The 14,420-nt window shown below is 36.2% G+C and overlaps 1 protein-coding gene across 8 annotated transcripts in view; it reads right to left on the bottom strand.

Moving 5' to 3' along the window:
• RGS12 (regulator of G protein signaling 12) overlaps positions 1-14,420 on the bottom strand; it is an 88,528-nt gene that overhangs the window by 32,439 nt on the left and 41,669 nt on the right. For all 8 annotated transcript variants that reach the window (XM_087736371.1, XM_087736372.1, XM_087736370.1 and 5 more), the window contains 2 exons: positions 10,897-10,918; positions 2,923-3,092 (listed from right to left, as the gene is read on the bottom strand). In XM_087736371.1, the coding sequence (XP_087592497.1) occupies positions 2,923-3,092; positions 10,897-10,918 (192 nt within the window). The remainder of the gene's footprint in view (positions 1-2,922; positions 3,093-10,896; positions 10,919-14,420) is intronic.

Genomic DNA, 14,420 nt, shown 5'->3' with positions numbered 1-14,420 from the left:
TAAATAAATATCTTATAAAGAAAAGAAGTTACTTGCCATTTCAAACAACATATTTATAATGCTTGCTAAGAATACTAAAGTTTGCATAATGGTAACATTTCAATCAGTCTCACAGTCCAGTTTTCTTCTAAAGTAAAAATCAATGCATGGCCAATATATGCCTAGTGCTTCTCCTCTTTCTCATTTCTTTTTAAATGTGTACAATTGAGAAGAATCCATCAAGTTACAATCAAATCATTTGCATGTACAAAGATGAAGCTTGAAGCTTCATGTTAAGTAGTGTATAAACTTTTAATAAAAATTTAAATAATTTATAACTACATTTAAAAATCACACTGTAAACTGGCTGTCTTTAATTGCAGTTCTGCTTGTATAATAGAGTAGATGTTTATCAATCAGTGCCCGTAATCAATTCTGTATTCACTACAGCGCCCTTCTGCATCACATGGCAACTACAAAAAAACATTTATCACTGCTTGCTGCTGTGGTTACATAGGTTCTCCTTGGAAAAATGCATTATTAGAGAAAGAAAAAAAATCTCCCAGTACAACACACAATAACCAGGATATTTATATTATAGCATCCACAGGTCCATATGAAGACTGGGACCCCATTCAGTTGGGAAACTGTACAACCACAAATTGTCCCTGATTTAAATCTGTATAATTCAATATTCTCTCAGCATACGTTTCTTGAAAGCATTTTAACCATCGGGGGGAAGATACAAAAAAAATTAACTTGGTCCTCTAAAAAAAATTATCTAGGCATGCATGTAATTGGAACAATGCTTGTTTACACTTTAGAGCTTTAGGTATCAGTGTTTAATTGGAAATTTTATTTTAAGTCAGCCCACAAGCCACAACCTTCATTTAAGTGTCACAATGGTATCACTCAAGCTTCCTTAACATACAAGGCAGTCTCAGAAAGCAGTGTAAGAGGAATCTTCACAGAAATACTTAAAACCTAACTTTATTTGTGCTTTTAAGATTTACATAGAGTTTAGGGAGTTCAACTGTAAGAGAGCAACTGAGATAAAATACAATACAAGGAGTCTAAATACACTAGCAATCTCTCAATTTAAACTACAACTTCTTCAGATACCTAACCTGAGACACCAAATGTATAAAAGACAATCCAGAGAGCAGTCAGGGAACATTTCTGCATTTTACATGTAATTACAGATTAAAAGAGAATCAAATTAGTGAGCAGGAACTGGAACCCAACTGCCTACTTCCCCGCTCAGTGTCTTCACTACGAATCTATAGACAATCTCCTGCTTGCTTTCTTTCTGGCGACGTGATTTGGGCACAGCTGGCTGCACAATTCAGCTTCATCAGGAAGACTGAGTGGTGCCCCAGTTGGAACATTATGTAGCCTTGCAGTTGTCACACATGGCTGGGAAGCTGGAGATGTTGGTTTGAACCACTTGAGGAGGGAACTTGCAATCAGGTCTCTCACTTCCTGAACGACTGCTCTAATCAGCCGACTATTATGCAAAATGTGAGTATTTGCAAAACATGCAAAATCTCTTCTTCTTAGAGAGTAATTCCTGCTCTGTGACAAAGCTGTCCTCAGGAAAGGCCTATGCATGCTGAATCCCAAATGCACTAAGATGCTTACTACGCAATCGTAAATTAAATGCTGATGCCCCAGTGTTCTTGAATACTGGCAGAAATCTGTGTCTTTTGGCTAGTAATAGGTGACTCCCTTCTCAGTCCGTGGGCTTTATGAGCTTCCCTTTGAAGGAACATTAACCTATCACTTGAAAAGGCATTTTTTTTAGGCACCATGACTTGGAATCTGGCATAAAACAGAGTAAGTTTACTGGTTACTTAAAAGTAATGAGAAAAGACAACTAAACTTTCAGTAGCACACTACCAAACTATATCATTTTTCAGGTGGATTCTAACATCAGATCAAAACTGTAATTTTTCTTTCCGCCTGAGAAGTCGTCTCAGTATCTAAGCAGAAACACTAATAACTCTTAGGCTACTCTACTAAGAAAAATGGAAAGACAGGGAACATAATATCCAGGATATATTATTTTGCTTTCATCTTTTCTGTTTCCTCAAAAAGGTATTCACTGTTAACATGGTTTTTTGGGTCCCCACACCATTTAATATGGAAGCCTGCTTATTAATCATTTGATATTTTCATGTACTTTTGTATCAAGTAAAGGAGTCCAATAATCTACATCTCTTATACCATAGGTTTCTTTATGTCCTGTTTGTGAAAATTATTTGGACAGCACAAAACATCCTTGTGATCCAGAATCAGCAGCAGACTTTCAGTGCAACAACGCAGAAGCGTATAAACCTCTATTTCCTTACATGTAAAACAGATGACACTACTTACAACTTCATAAATGTGCTGTGAAGAAGCTTAATTTATGCTTTGCAAATACTCAGCACTACTCCTGCAAGCTGCAGCTTTAAACAGTGCTGTTAGCTACCTTAATTATTTCCAAAAAGTATTTCTAAAAACCTTTTGCAGGAAGATACACCACTGTATCATTGAAAAAGTGTTCTACCTGGCTTCCAACATTTCAGTAGGCAAACGTGAATAGATTACCAATTCTTAGGAAACTACTGCCTCTTTCTTTTTTCAAAGGCTACAGATGTAAATGTAACCAAATGTTTCATAAAAAGGGGAAGCTTTCTAAAAGTTCAGATACAAAGCAAAGTATAGCCTCCATTTTTATCTGAAACTTTTGCTATCCAAAAATGCATGGTAATATGTGTATTACTATGAACTCTTGTTCAACTGTGAACCAGTTTAAACTTCGAAAGATGCTCAGATAACAACTGTGTAACAACAAACTATCTCTTGCCCTGTGTAAGGATACTGTCAAGAAAGAAAAAAGAATACAGAAAAATTACTGCAGCAATTTTGAAAGGCCCCTCACCGTCTCTCAAAACTTACTGAAAAATATTTAACACCAACAGGATCCTGAAGAAGACGCTCAAATGAAACAGCCCAGCTTGCAACTCTTCTTTCTCGAAGTCGTCGGCAGCTCTGTACACTGGGAAGACTAGCATTGCTACTGAGGCTGTTTTCACTGATGCAGTCTTTTAAATCAGTACTATTGAGCTCTGTTAAAAAAAAAAGAACAAATTTGTCAATAAAATATTATTCACTTTTACTCTTCAGCATCGTTTACTTGATTTATCACACCTCCTGCTCAAGCTGAAAGTAGTGCGGACTTCCAAATATCCCTCCCCATTTTTATTAGGAGCACCGCACAGACAAAGCAACCCCAACCATCTCTCAATTTTCTTCGGTTCCACTGCAAAGAAAATTAAATGAGTGTCTTAACAGCAATCCCCTGCCAGAACCAAAAGGGGAGGCACAAAAGGAAATCTCTTTTCTTGCTTCACAAAATAAATATTTTGGACAAAATCTTCTGCTCACATTCTTCATCTCATGGACTGCAATCCTTCATAAGGTTATCCAAGTAGACCTTTAAGAACCCACCATTCACCAGAAAGAGAAAAAAAAAAAAAAATCTATTAGTTGATGGGAGATAGCAAAATCTCTTACACTCTTAAATCAGCAGACAGGGACTATGTGAAGTTTTTCATGGAAATGAGAGATTCCTATTAAATGCTGAAAATTTAGGAGAGAAGTCAAATGAGGAAAAGAACACCAAGGAAATTGAGCTAGTAATGGATGCCTTCCGCATCCAAGGAAAGCAGAGGTATCAAACCATAGGTCCTAAATTTATCAGGGTTTGTGACAAAAACAGGGATCCGTGACTCCCTTCCAGACTCGAGCCAACACAGTGCAGTAATCTAGGGACCCCAAGCTGAGAAATGATCAGATTCTTTAGATCTCAGAAAAACAGATTTTTTTTTTTTTGTATTCTGAAAGACAAATTAACAAGAAAACAGAGAATTCAGGAAAACGCAACTTTGTGTAGCAGTGTGACTGTAGTAATTTCAAGTATTGACCCAGATGATCTTTGTCATATAACAGTAAACAGAGCATGAAAAATAAAGTTTTAAAGGAGTGACCACTTGTTCACAGAAGTGTAAAGGTGAAAGAAACAGCTGCTCTAAGCAAAAGAGGGAACTGTAAACAACAGGGTCCTATTCACAAACCTGTCTTTTATTTGTCGTACGTCGTTTTACAAATCACCGCTCTCTTCATCTCTGTTTACATAAATGTAAAATTGGTATAGTAGTACTCACAGATACCCACTTCACAGAGGTGATCTCAGGTTTAATTAGTTGTGAAGACACAACTGAATAAAGCCCTGAGCTACCTGGTCTGATCTCATACAGCTCATTGGAAATGTAAACTGATTGAGAAAACTGAATTCACAACCAGTAAGAAATGGCCTGTTCTTCACAGAGACATTTTTATTGTTGTTTATTTTCCTCAGTTAATCACCTGGACTAACTAAAGCAAGGAGTAATTTCACCAAAATTACTACTTTATAAGATCTCCCAAGTTCTCCTTTTCTGTTATAAATATTTCAAAGCACTTTGCATTTCCAAAGTCTATGTTACAAAACATTACTATTCCTCCCTGGAAGTATGAACTTTGAAAAAAAGGGACCATTCAAAGATAGTTATGAACATAGGAAAAAGTTATAAACATAAGAAAAATTAAAGAAAAAAACAGTTCTGAAACTTCATTTTTAAATGTGTTCTGTAGCTCAGAAATATTTACTAAGATGTAGGTTAACTATGGCAAATTTCTGTAAGCGAAGCTATTGTTTAAGACAAAAATAAGACAAAATAAGACAAAGATAGAGAAATAGATTAGGGAGGAATGAAAATGTAACTATATTTTCAACAGGGATAATATTTAAGGACTATAATAGGACATCAGGTATACAGATATTTTTCTTTGCCTAACTGTCATATTAATCAAAGCTAATTAAAAACACTCAAATAATGCCAAATTTTTTTATAAGAAATATTTATTCACTTTTTCCTTTAAGATACATGAAAGCGCATAACCAAGTCAACTGTTAGCTTCATTAGAGAATACCTGTCACCACAGTGAAACTATTGTGAAAGAAGCTAATATGAATCTGAAGAGAATTGTATCTAAATTTATTATCTGAAGTATTTTGCTTTAACTCTGCAGGTGGATACGTTTTATTTTACAGTCCAGGATATAAATAGACACCCACTTCTTGATATATCTGGAACAGTTTCAGATACTGCCTCACTCCTAGAGGGTTCAATCCCCAGTGTTCTCCAGTGATGAATGATGAAAATTTCCTAGTTCCTTTCAGGCAATATCGGAAAGGTAAGCTCATCCCACATACCAAACCATTTAAACCTACTTGGCTGACAGAGGGAAATCAAAGAGTAGCCACATGAAGTGCTCAACTCTAAATCCACAAGTCACGGCGCCTTAGGACTCAGAAGGGATTGCAAAATGGTAGGCACGGCAGTCATTAGCAGGTCAGCTTCCCCTTCCTCCCTCCGAGCGGCAGCTCCTCAGTTTCCCTATGGCAGGCAGGAAGGCCAAACTGCAATTACAGTCTCTGAGTGTTTACACCAGTGGGTGACTGCTAACTACCTTTAATTGCTAGCAGCTGCTCGCTCTCTCCAGCTTGTCAGAGTCACATTTGCTCTAAACTACACTGGGTTCTCGTTCCTCTGATACATTGCTGGCTCTGGAGGTCCCATGAAAACAAATAAGACTGCATTTTCAACAACTTTGAGAGCTACTGACACAGGTCCTTCAAAGTGTTAAAGTTGCATCAAGGGATTACACATTCACAGTAAACTGTCTCTGTTCTGGTGGATTTTATTTAGCTAATTCAGATTTTTTCCAGAAAGAACTATTTGAGTTCATACTTGACCCTGACACTGCTTTGTTATCCCTTAAAACAAAAATGCAGTCAGTTTGCTTTTAAAATCTGTACATGAAAAATCTGTACATGCTGAAAACAACACAGAACAAGCTTGTTTCCCAGAAAAGGCTTGGTTATTCTACTTTCTTTTACCACATATATCAACAGTTGCAATTAAACAGTTACAACCTAGTGCAGGTATACCATTTAGAATCAGAGAAAAAGAAAGGCCAGATGGGAAGAAAAACCCCCACCAACTATAACACTAGTACAGAGTTTATCCAAATCACGCTAATGAAGACTCTATAAGCCGTAACTCTGGCTCCGCTCCCCTTGCAGAGGAATGTTTCCGATGTAAGACTTCAGTGTCAGGTTTCCCAACGCTCACAGCTCATGCGTTCCTAGGTACACACAGCCCACCTTGGAAAGCAGGAATGGAGAAACTTTCCAACCGAGCCACATATTTCGTCTAATGATCACTCTGTGATGATCATTAGAGGAAACATAGAGCCCTGATTCCCACCTTCAAACGTTCCAGCCGCAAGGCTGTTGTGCAAAGTGGCCTCCTCCTTCTTGTTAAGTGTTTAAAAACAGATTAGCTCTTGGGAATCTCAGGATGACAAAGGAGTTTACTGTGAAAACCCCAGCTCGGGTGCAAAAAAGACTTAGCAGTGTTGTGAAGTTTCCTAATGCCTGCCTGCCTTTTTCTTTACTGTGTAGAAGCACCGACTCATCTTGCATTACCTGTAAAAGGATGCTCCTTACTCAAGCATCCTGAATCCCGGGGACCTAAATTTATGTCTGTTCTGTTCAAGAAACACTGTACCAAGGGAGGAAGCACCACTTTCTGTGCAAACTCATTTAGTTTCATTTAATACCGTCTTCAAATAGAGAATTGACACAGAATGTTTTCTAAAAATCTGCAGAAAAACCACCTTTTACACCTTTTGTATTCACACATTCTGTGGAGGTTCTTGGTTTTGTTTTACAAAACCAGCATTATGTAAGAGAAGGCAGGCATTTAATCAGCTAAGATCTTGAAAGTATACAGGACAAGATGGCTTTGAAAGTTTTGATTTAAATAATATAAAGCAGTAAGTCTGAATACAATTAATTAAGGAAGTTTTTGTATGCATTTGTTCATAAAATTCATATGCATTTTTCAACCTACGAATATTTTTTATTATTGCGAGAAGCTACACGTATTCCTTGTAATCATCGAAATGCATAAATTCATATAATTAAGATACTCCAGTTAGTCACTAAGTACATTACCTGGATGAAGCTGGTAAGAACCACTGTGGTGCCACTTAATCAAATACTTCAAGCCATTCCCTGAAAGCCATCCTTCTGAATCCATACCAAGTTCAGCTGTAATGTCCCGGAACCCATTGGGCGCGGATTAGTCTTACTGTACGGCACATTGTTCCTCTGCTACTTTGGGAGAAGGGAAGCTATGGCATTTCCCCCAGCAATTCCTGGTAGCCTCTAACACCATCCTAAACAAATTGATTCTTTACCCTCATGGCTTCAAGCAGAGGAAAGCAATAGTATACTTAACACAAAGCATTATAAAATGCTACATCAATAATTTAAAGAAAAGACCTTTTGCCACTGCTGCTAAAGGAACCTGAATTATTTATCTTACAGTGGAACACAGCTACAGCAAGTGTGCATTGGCAACGTAACTGACAAACAAGTCATATACCTGGTGGAGAAAATAATCCATCTGTATTTATAGTGTAAAAGCGTAAAGAGTGTTTTGTTTTATTTTGGACTTCATTGTGGATTTTTTGCTCTACTTTTTTTAGTTACTTTTTAAAATACAGTTTTCGATTATTTATTATTGTAAACATCAGATTTCTCTCAAAAAAGTCTTTAAGAGAACTTTTCCTTATGAAAATTCTTTCCAGGTGATGAACACTAAAAACAAAAATCCGCAGAAACTACAGCAAAGTAGTATCTTAGGAAAAAGACATTCATGTAGCATCTGTTATGCTTAAGTATTTGGAAATAATAGACTACAACTTTGTGGAACTGATCTCTGTAGGGAATAGCAGGTAGGAACTGACTTAGACATTCTCAATAGGTCAGCTACCTCACCACCTGTCTGTCTGGGAGATGAATGATGATGCATTTCTATTATATGTCCTTTGACCTTAAGGTTTTCCCTTTGTAAAGTGCCATCTAGGTATCAATAGCCAAAGTCAGACATTAGCTGGGCACTATTGATCATCTCTGTGATGATTTAGATGGCTCAGTGCTCAAAACATCAGCCACAGCCTGCATGCTGCCTACACACTCTCCCTATTCCTAGTCAGCAGGAATGGACAGCTTCTGAGATGCGGAGTAGGAGAAATCTGCTAATTACAGGTCACTGTAGTAACATAAAATGGTTTCTGCTATTCCTAGAGCATAGGTGCTGCAGATTAATTGATCTATAGTAGTGATCTTGCATGTAAGCATTATTACAGTTTACATTCTGATTGTCTGCAATTCATTAAGCAAATAAATTACAGTTAAGAGTTGCTACTGGTCAGCATCCCTGGAAACAACACTAATTCAAGTACCTGTACCTTTCACATGTTACCTATCTTGCAAAGCCCAAGTGCACAGTTTTGGCTGCTGAGAACATCCCAGCCTTGCACAAACTGAGTTACCATGTAAAATAAATGCAACAAGGGGTAGATGGTTTCCAGTGCCTGGCTCTAATGTAATAAAAGCCATATGACATGAGGCTTCGTTGACCTTGGAAAGAAAACGTACAGAGAGCTGTCATGCCTCCTATTATACTGCAGGGATGTATATAAACACATAATAATTCCTTTTTACACATAAATTTCTCTTCCCAGACTAAAGCTTAACAACAGTATTTATAGTATCTAGTTGTATGTACAAATACTAATATTAAGATTTAGTCTAGGAAGGGAAGTATGCACTGCTATACTCATGGTTACACTGGTGAAAATTTCTCTAGACATGCCCTAAAATGTGTAAATCTGTTGAACTATTAATGAACTGGTGAGATTAGAGAAGACTGGAAAAATTTCAGTGCTGTGACATATTCAATAAAAAAGCCTGAAAATGTAATTCAGACATGAATCAGAGCTTTTTACTCAATGCAGCTCTAAATGAAATGAATTAGGGTTTTATTTCTTTTCACTTTTTCTGGTTACAGTCTCTCTAGTTCTTATTTTTCCAATCCACTTTCTAGGTATTTAAGCATTGATCCAATACTACTCAGTATAGTTCAACTACCGCTTTTTACATAAATTACACCCCCCCTCTTAAGTAGCATTTAACAATGAAGAGAGTCCATGTTAAATCTTCAGCAGTAGCTGAAAAAACACCATACAACTCAGCAGAAAAATGCATATAACTTGCCTGTTCTTTCACCTCTGCAACCTACATGGCCCTTAGATTTCACGACTTCGCAGAACTGTATAGAATTAATTGTGAAAACCCAATTACCTACGGAATTGGAATGAAATACAAAAGTCATACTGGAAGAACTGAAAATAAGTCAGATCTTTAAAATATATTTTCAGCTGGAAGCATAAAAAGCTTGAAATGACTATTATATGAGTACTATCACAGGGATCTCCAAGTTTGGATAGGCAACAGAAGTAAAATAATTTTCATTAACATGGAACAAGAACCCTCATGAAGACAAGACAGAAGTACATTCCATTTTAGCTAAAAAAAGATCGATCAAATTTTTTGCCCCTTAGCACCTGGAACTTAATTCAACTACATACACAAACAAAAAAAGCCTGTGCTTTGTCTTGATTTGTATATCAAACAGGTAGCATCTGGGGGGAAAATACATATTTTTCCCACAAAACATAGGCTACATTTTAGAAACAGAAAGCAGACTACACAGAATTATTTTCTGTTTCCTTCTTTTGTCACTTTGCAGACAAGACAGGTACAATATAGAGTCTATCTTTGCATCTAGATAGAAGCACTGTTACAGCGGCAGACTGTGTCAGCAGTAGAGAAGGAAAATACCTGACAATGTCAGCCAGCCATTGGAAAATGGCTCTGTCAAAAGGACCAAATCAGTAATGTTTCTACCAACTGTAGTTTTAGTTTTGCAAGGAATCAGAAATTGGGACACAATGGACTTTTGTGAATAGTATTGCTAATTTTGCATTTACATTTGCATGTAATATAAAAAATTACCCTTACCATTCAAAATATTTCCTCAGTTTCACTGCGCTAATTAGAGCAACACAGTTTGTACCCTTTTTATTTAATAAAATTGTCTTGTACTGTTGTCAAAGAATAGCAAACGTAATAATATGTATGTAAGTGAGTGTCTCTGCAGGATGAAGTGAACCAACTCCTGCTGAGCAAGACAAGTGAGAAAAGCCACCTCTTCTATACCCTAAACTATACAAATTCCTTTATTCCATTATAAGCACACTTAAACTGTTTCAATTAACTTCAAAGGTTCAGAGAACTCGTCTTCTAATGTTTGACAAAGAGTGGACGCCCTTTAAAATATTAAAGCCATGTTAAAATCAAAACAAACAAGCTTAGGTGACATAAGGAGGAGTTTACTTAGAAGTACTCCAGAACTGCAAAAGCTCCATGCTGGGATTTTACAAATATCAAATTACTTACCCCTTCCCAAAATGCATCACACTGTAAAGAAATTTCAGCCTCAACAAATGCACCAACACAGCTTACAACTTAGGAGCTAAAGCATATCTCTTCAAAAGCAAACAGGGTATGTAAAGGACAACAAAACAGAGAACAAGATTTTAGCTACCAGCCAATTATACAAAAGTCTACCAACTCTGCCTCTTTATTATTATGAATGAAGAAGTCTAGTTATAATAAAAATGTGCATATACAGAGAGATGTGCCACAAGAAAAATTATGCAAATGAACCAATGAACATATGTGAACCTAATCCTGCAATATTTTCATTGGCACAGTTCCCAAAGAAGTCAGAGTTCTACACTTTGGACTCACATCTTGTAATGTATCACCTTATTTACCACATATTATGTTGTTTAATGTGGAAAATTGATTCTTTGTCATTATAAAAGTAAAAACAAGCTTCAGCTTACCTCCATCAGAAACAGTTGCTGACTGCAATAAGAAAGAGAAAAATAAGTGTTATTTAAGTTTCATGGTAAGTATTAGAAATCTCTGAGCTTCACGTAATATTTGAAGTGTTAGCTACTTTTATCATCCTATTATCAACAGATAACATGACAGAGGAAAATCTAAAGAAACCAGCTGTTACTTTCTCACAAGTGTTTCCTCCCCACCATGAAATTCAGCCCAGGCCTTTTAACCACTGTCCTGGAACTTGATCCCACTAGGATTTACTGGACAAAGTACTTCCTGCTGCGAGTAGCTACACTGCTTCCAACAGTCCTTCTTAGAGGAATAGAGTCAATCGGTTGGCGTATGTGAGAAAGCAGATACCTTAAAATTGACCTGCAAAGGCTTAAAATGAAAACACCACCTCATATACTTTATTTTTCTGCAATATCTAGAAATATGTGGAATGAAAATTAAAATTCAGTATTTTGTCAGTCAGATTACTCTGAAAACTTCCCCTGCCAATCACTTCTGAATTCCACAGAGCCAAAAGGATGTTAAGAGTGTTTCCAATAAGCTAGGTAAGAACTCCTCACCATCTCTACTAGTATTTTACACCAAATTTTCAGGGACAATTAGTCTTCTTGTGAAATGTTGACATTTATGTGCTTATCTACCCTAAACATCTCACCTTTCATCACAAATTACCTCAAGGCAGCTAACATTTGTATAAAACCAAGTAGGTGACCATTTCCCAAACATGTACTCCAGCACTGGCACCTCGACACTCAGCTGAGTGAGAGACTGGAAGGACAGCTGATTTTTAGATTTAAGTTTGTACTGATTTTTAATGGCTGTTAAAAATGATTATTCTTTGGGGAATCTTTTCTTGGTCATATAAGGTGTCCTTGAACCTTTAAGTAACTTTCTAGATAGTTAAAAAGAAACTCTCTTATTTTGTACTGCTCTTCAAAAAGCTAGAAAAGAATGCCCTATAATATCTACAATTTCTTCAAGACGGAAAACACACAGAAGAAAAAGCCATACATATATACACAACTCAAAAGAAAAGCTGTCTCTCCATAGTTTGTCTGTATTTTCCAGCCTCGGCAACAAACATTCCCTCTCCTCTTCAAAATCCACAAAAACCTTTGGTAATCCTTAAAAGAATAATATCTTCTCCTTTCTTTCTCTTTTCTATTTCACTGAAGGATCTCCTACTACTGTTAACACTACCTGAAGAACATCACTTGTTAGAAACTGTTGTGGCCTCACCATTCACATCAGCAGCAGAGGATCCGACCTAGTTTTTAATACAAGTATTCAGGAACCTGCAAAGTCTAAACTAGTCTCTATTGACATCATTCCTCTGGTGCTAGTTCTGGTAAACACAAATCCATCTTTCATGGAAAAGATCAAAAAAATGATGGCACTTCTTGTTTAACTACACAAAAATAAATGCTTCTGAAGCTGTGAAACATAATAATATAATCAAAAGTGTATCCAGGCCCCTCTTTTTAACAGCACTGTTTCAGGTATCAAAAAAGTACTTCTGTTTTTCAGTTCTTCAGTGAGGCTTGGGACATCTTTTCTACTTCTATTTTGCACATAAGTCTAGCAAGCATATTATGCATTCAGAAGACATAACTTATTCATGTTTGTAATTTAGGAAATTTAATTTACATTACTGAAATCTGTTTTATAAATATGATTGCTTCTAATTTCTTACTCGCATACCGTACAGAACAGCTGATGAATAAACAATTTCAATGTAATTTCTCAAAGACTAAAGAAAAGGATGACTCAAAGTAATAGTATCAGTTTACACATTAGACAGAAAAAAATAAGAATACTGTCAAAATACACTCATTTTAGGAATGGTCATTTACTTTGGCAGCTTGCATGAGTCTAGGTTCCAACAGCAAGTACAATTCTCCTTCATGTTTTTGAAAGCTATCAAGTAAAATGAATAGGATTCTCACAACAGTAAAAAGAATATTTACACTACTTTCATCAAAAACTGGGAAGTTAACAATTGTAAAATATCATTTTAAAGGAAAAATGGTGTGATTTCATAGAAAAGCTCAAACATTACAGTAATAGCACCACTTAATTAAGTTCTATGGACACTGAGATACAGTTTTACCTCAATCCATTTAGCATAAGTTAATGCAGTCAGCTTTCTACATACCATCAATTGGTTTTGTGTGTTTAAATGCTTTGGCTAATGCATGTTACATTACATTATCAACACCTTAAAATCTCTCCAAGCAAGGCCTTAGTAATAATTATGTTTAAAGATTACAAAAAAAAAAAAAAAGTACATATAGGAAGAATTTCTTATCTAAATATCAACCACCTATTTCTGTGCTATTAAGATATTTTAAGTTTCCTGTTGGTTTTGATATATTCCAACTATATGGGTTTTTTTTTTTACATTACAGTGTCAGTAAAACTACCCAGCATGTTCCAAGCATAAATAAATGAATAAAATTTATTTTAAGAACATTTCTTTAAATTCATCTATGCAACTGAACTAAATCCTCTTAATTCAACAAAACCAGCTAGAAACTAAAGCTTGGAATTATTGTGTAAGAATTCACAGTAATATGTTCAAAACACATTTGTGAGTACTTAGAAATCTTAATATAAACCTGGCAGAAATTGCATGCAGTCCACATTTAGACAAAGCAGTTTCTCTTCTAAACTGTTCAGCTGAAACTTGTCTAGATTTGTCCAAAGGTATAAGTTGCAAGACCAGATTTTTTTAAATACTACGATGATCTCATTTTAAAAATTCACTATATGTTGGGGGCTGTTTTTCATTCTTCAGCACTCGCGCTTACCACCACTGGAGGCTCTTCAGGACAAAATTTGATCTACTATGAAGTTTGATTATTTGATTAATTTTAACACTTACCACATACATATTAAGAACTACCTATTAAAAAACATATGTATGAAAAAGCTATAAAATTGAAGAGCTCCTGTATGTAGCCATTTCTGAAAGATAAGGAAGGGCAGAGTATGATCCCATGCCAGTTAGGGCTAATGTGAAGATTAAAAAAAAAAGTATTTAAGTATTTCATTCCAAACGACAGGACATACATGTAGTCATTTTGTGAATGTACATCTGAACTATCACCCAGAGATAAAATCTAACTGCATTCAACTCTCCAGTCTTTCACAACCTGATAAGAACTGAAATCAGTTCTTCAAATCACCCTGACTTCCAAACTGGTTTATGAAAAAGCTCATGGTATATGCCAGGAGTCTGATGGTAACAAACTACCAAAATTTAGAAAATAAATCTAGTTTAGGAAAACCAAAATGTCTTCCAGTATCTCTCACCATGGGAACTCTGCTTGCTCATCTAGCTGGATTAGCAGCTGAGGTATACAGACACACGCACACCCCGCAGAGGTGGAGGATGCAACTCTCTTCCCTAGACTTCAGGGCAAGATCTTGATCCCCGTGATCCAAGTGAGGAGCTCAGTGTCAGGGCCAGCAAGCTGAACAGTGGCTTCCCAGTTATCATACACCA

This window comes from Nipponia nippon, unplaced genomic scaffold, assembly GCF_047370975.1.
Source record: "Nipponia nippon isolate SJK-2023a ecotype South Korea unplaced genomic scaffold, ASM4737097v1 scaffold_6, whole genome shotgun sequence".
In the NCBI taxonomy this organism is placed as follows: Eukaryota; Metazoa; Chordata; class Aves; order Pelecaniformes; family Threskiornithidae; genus Nipponia; species Nipponia nippon.
Note: the sequence above shows the minus strand (reverse complement) of the source record. Positions and strands in the feature narration are given on the sequence as shown.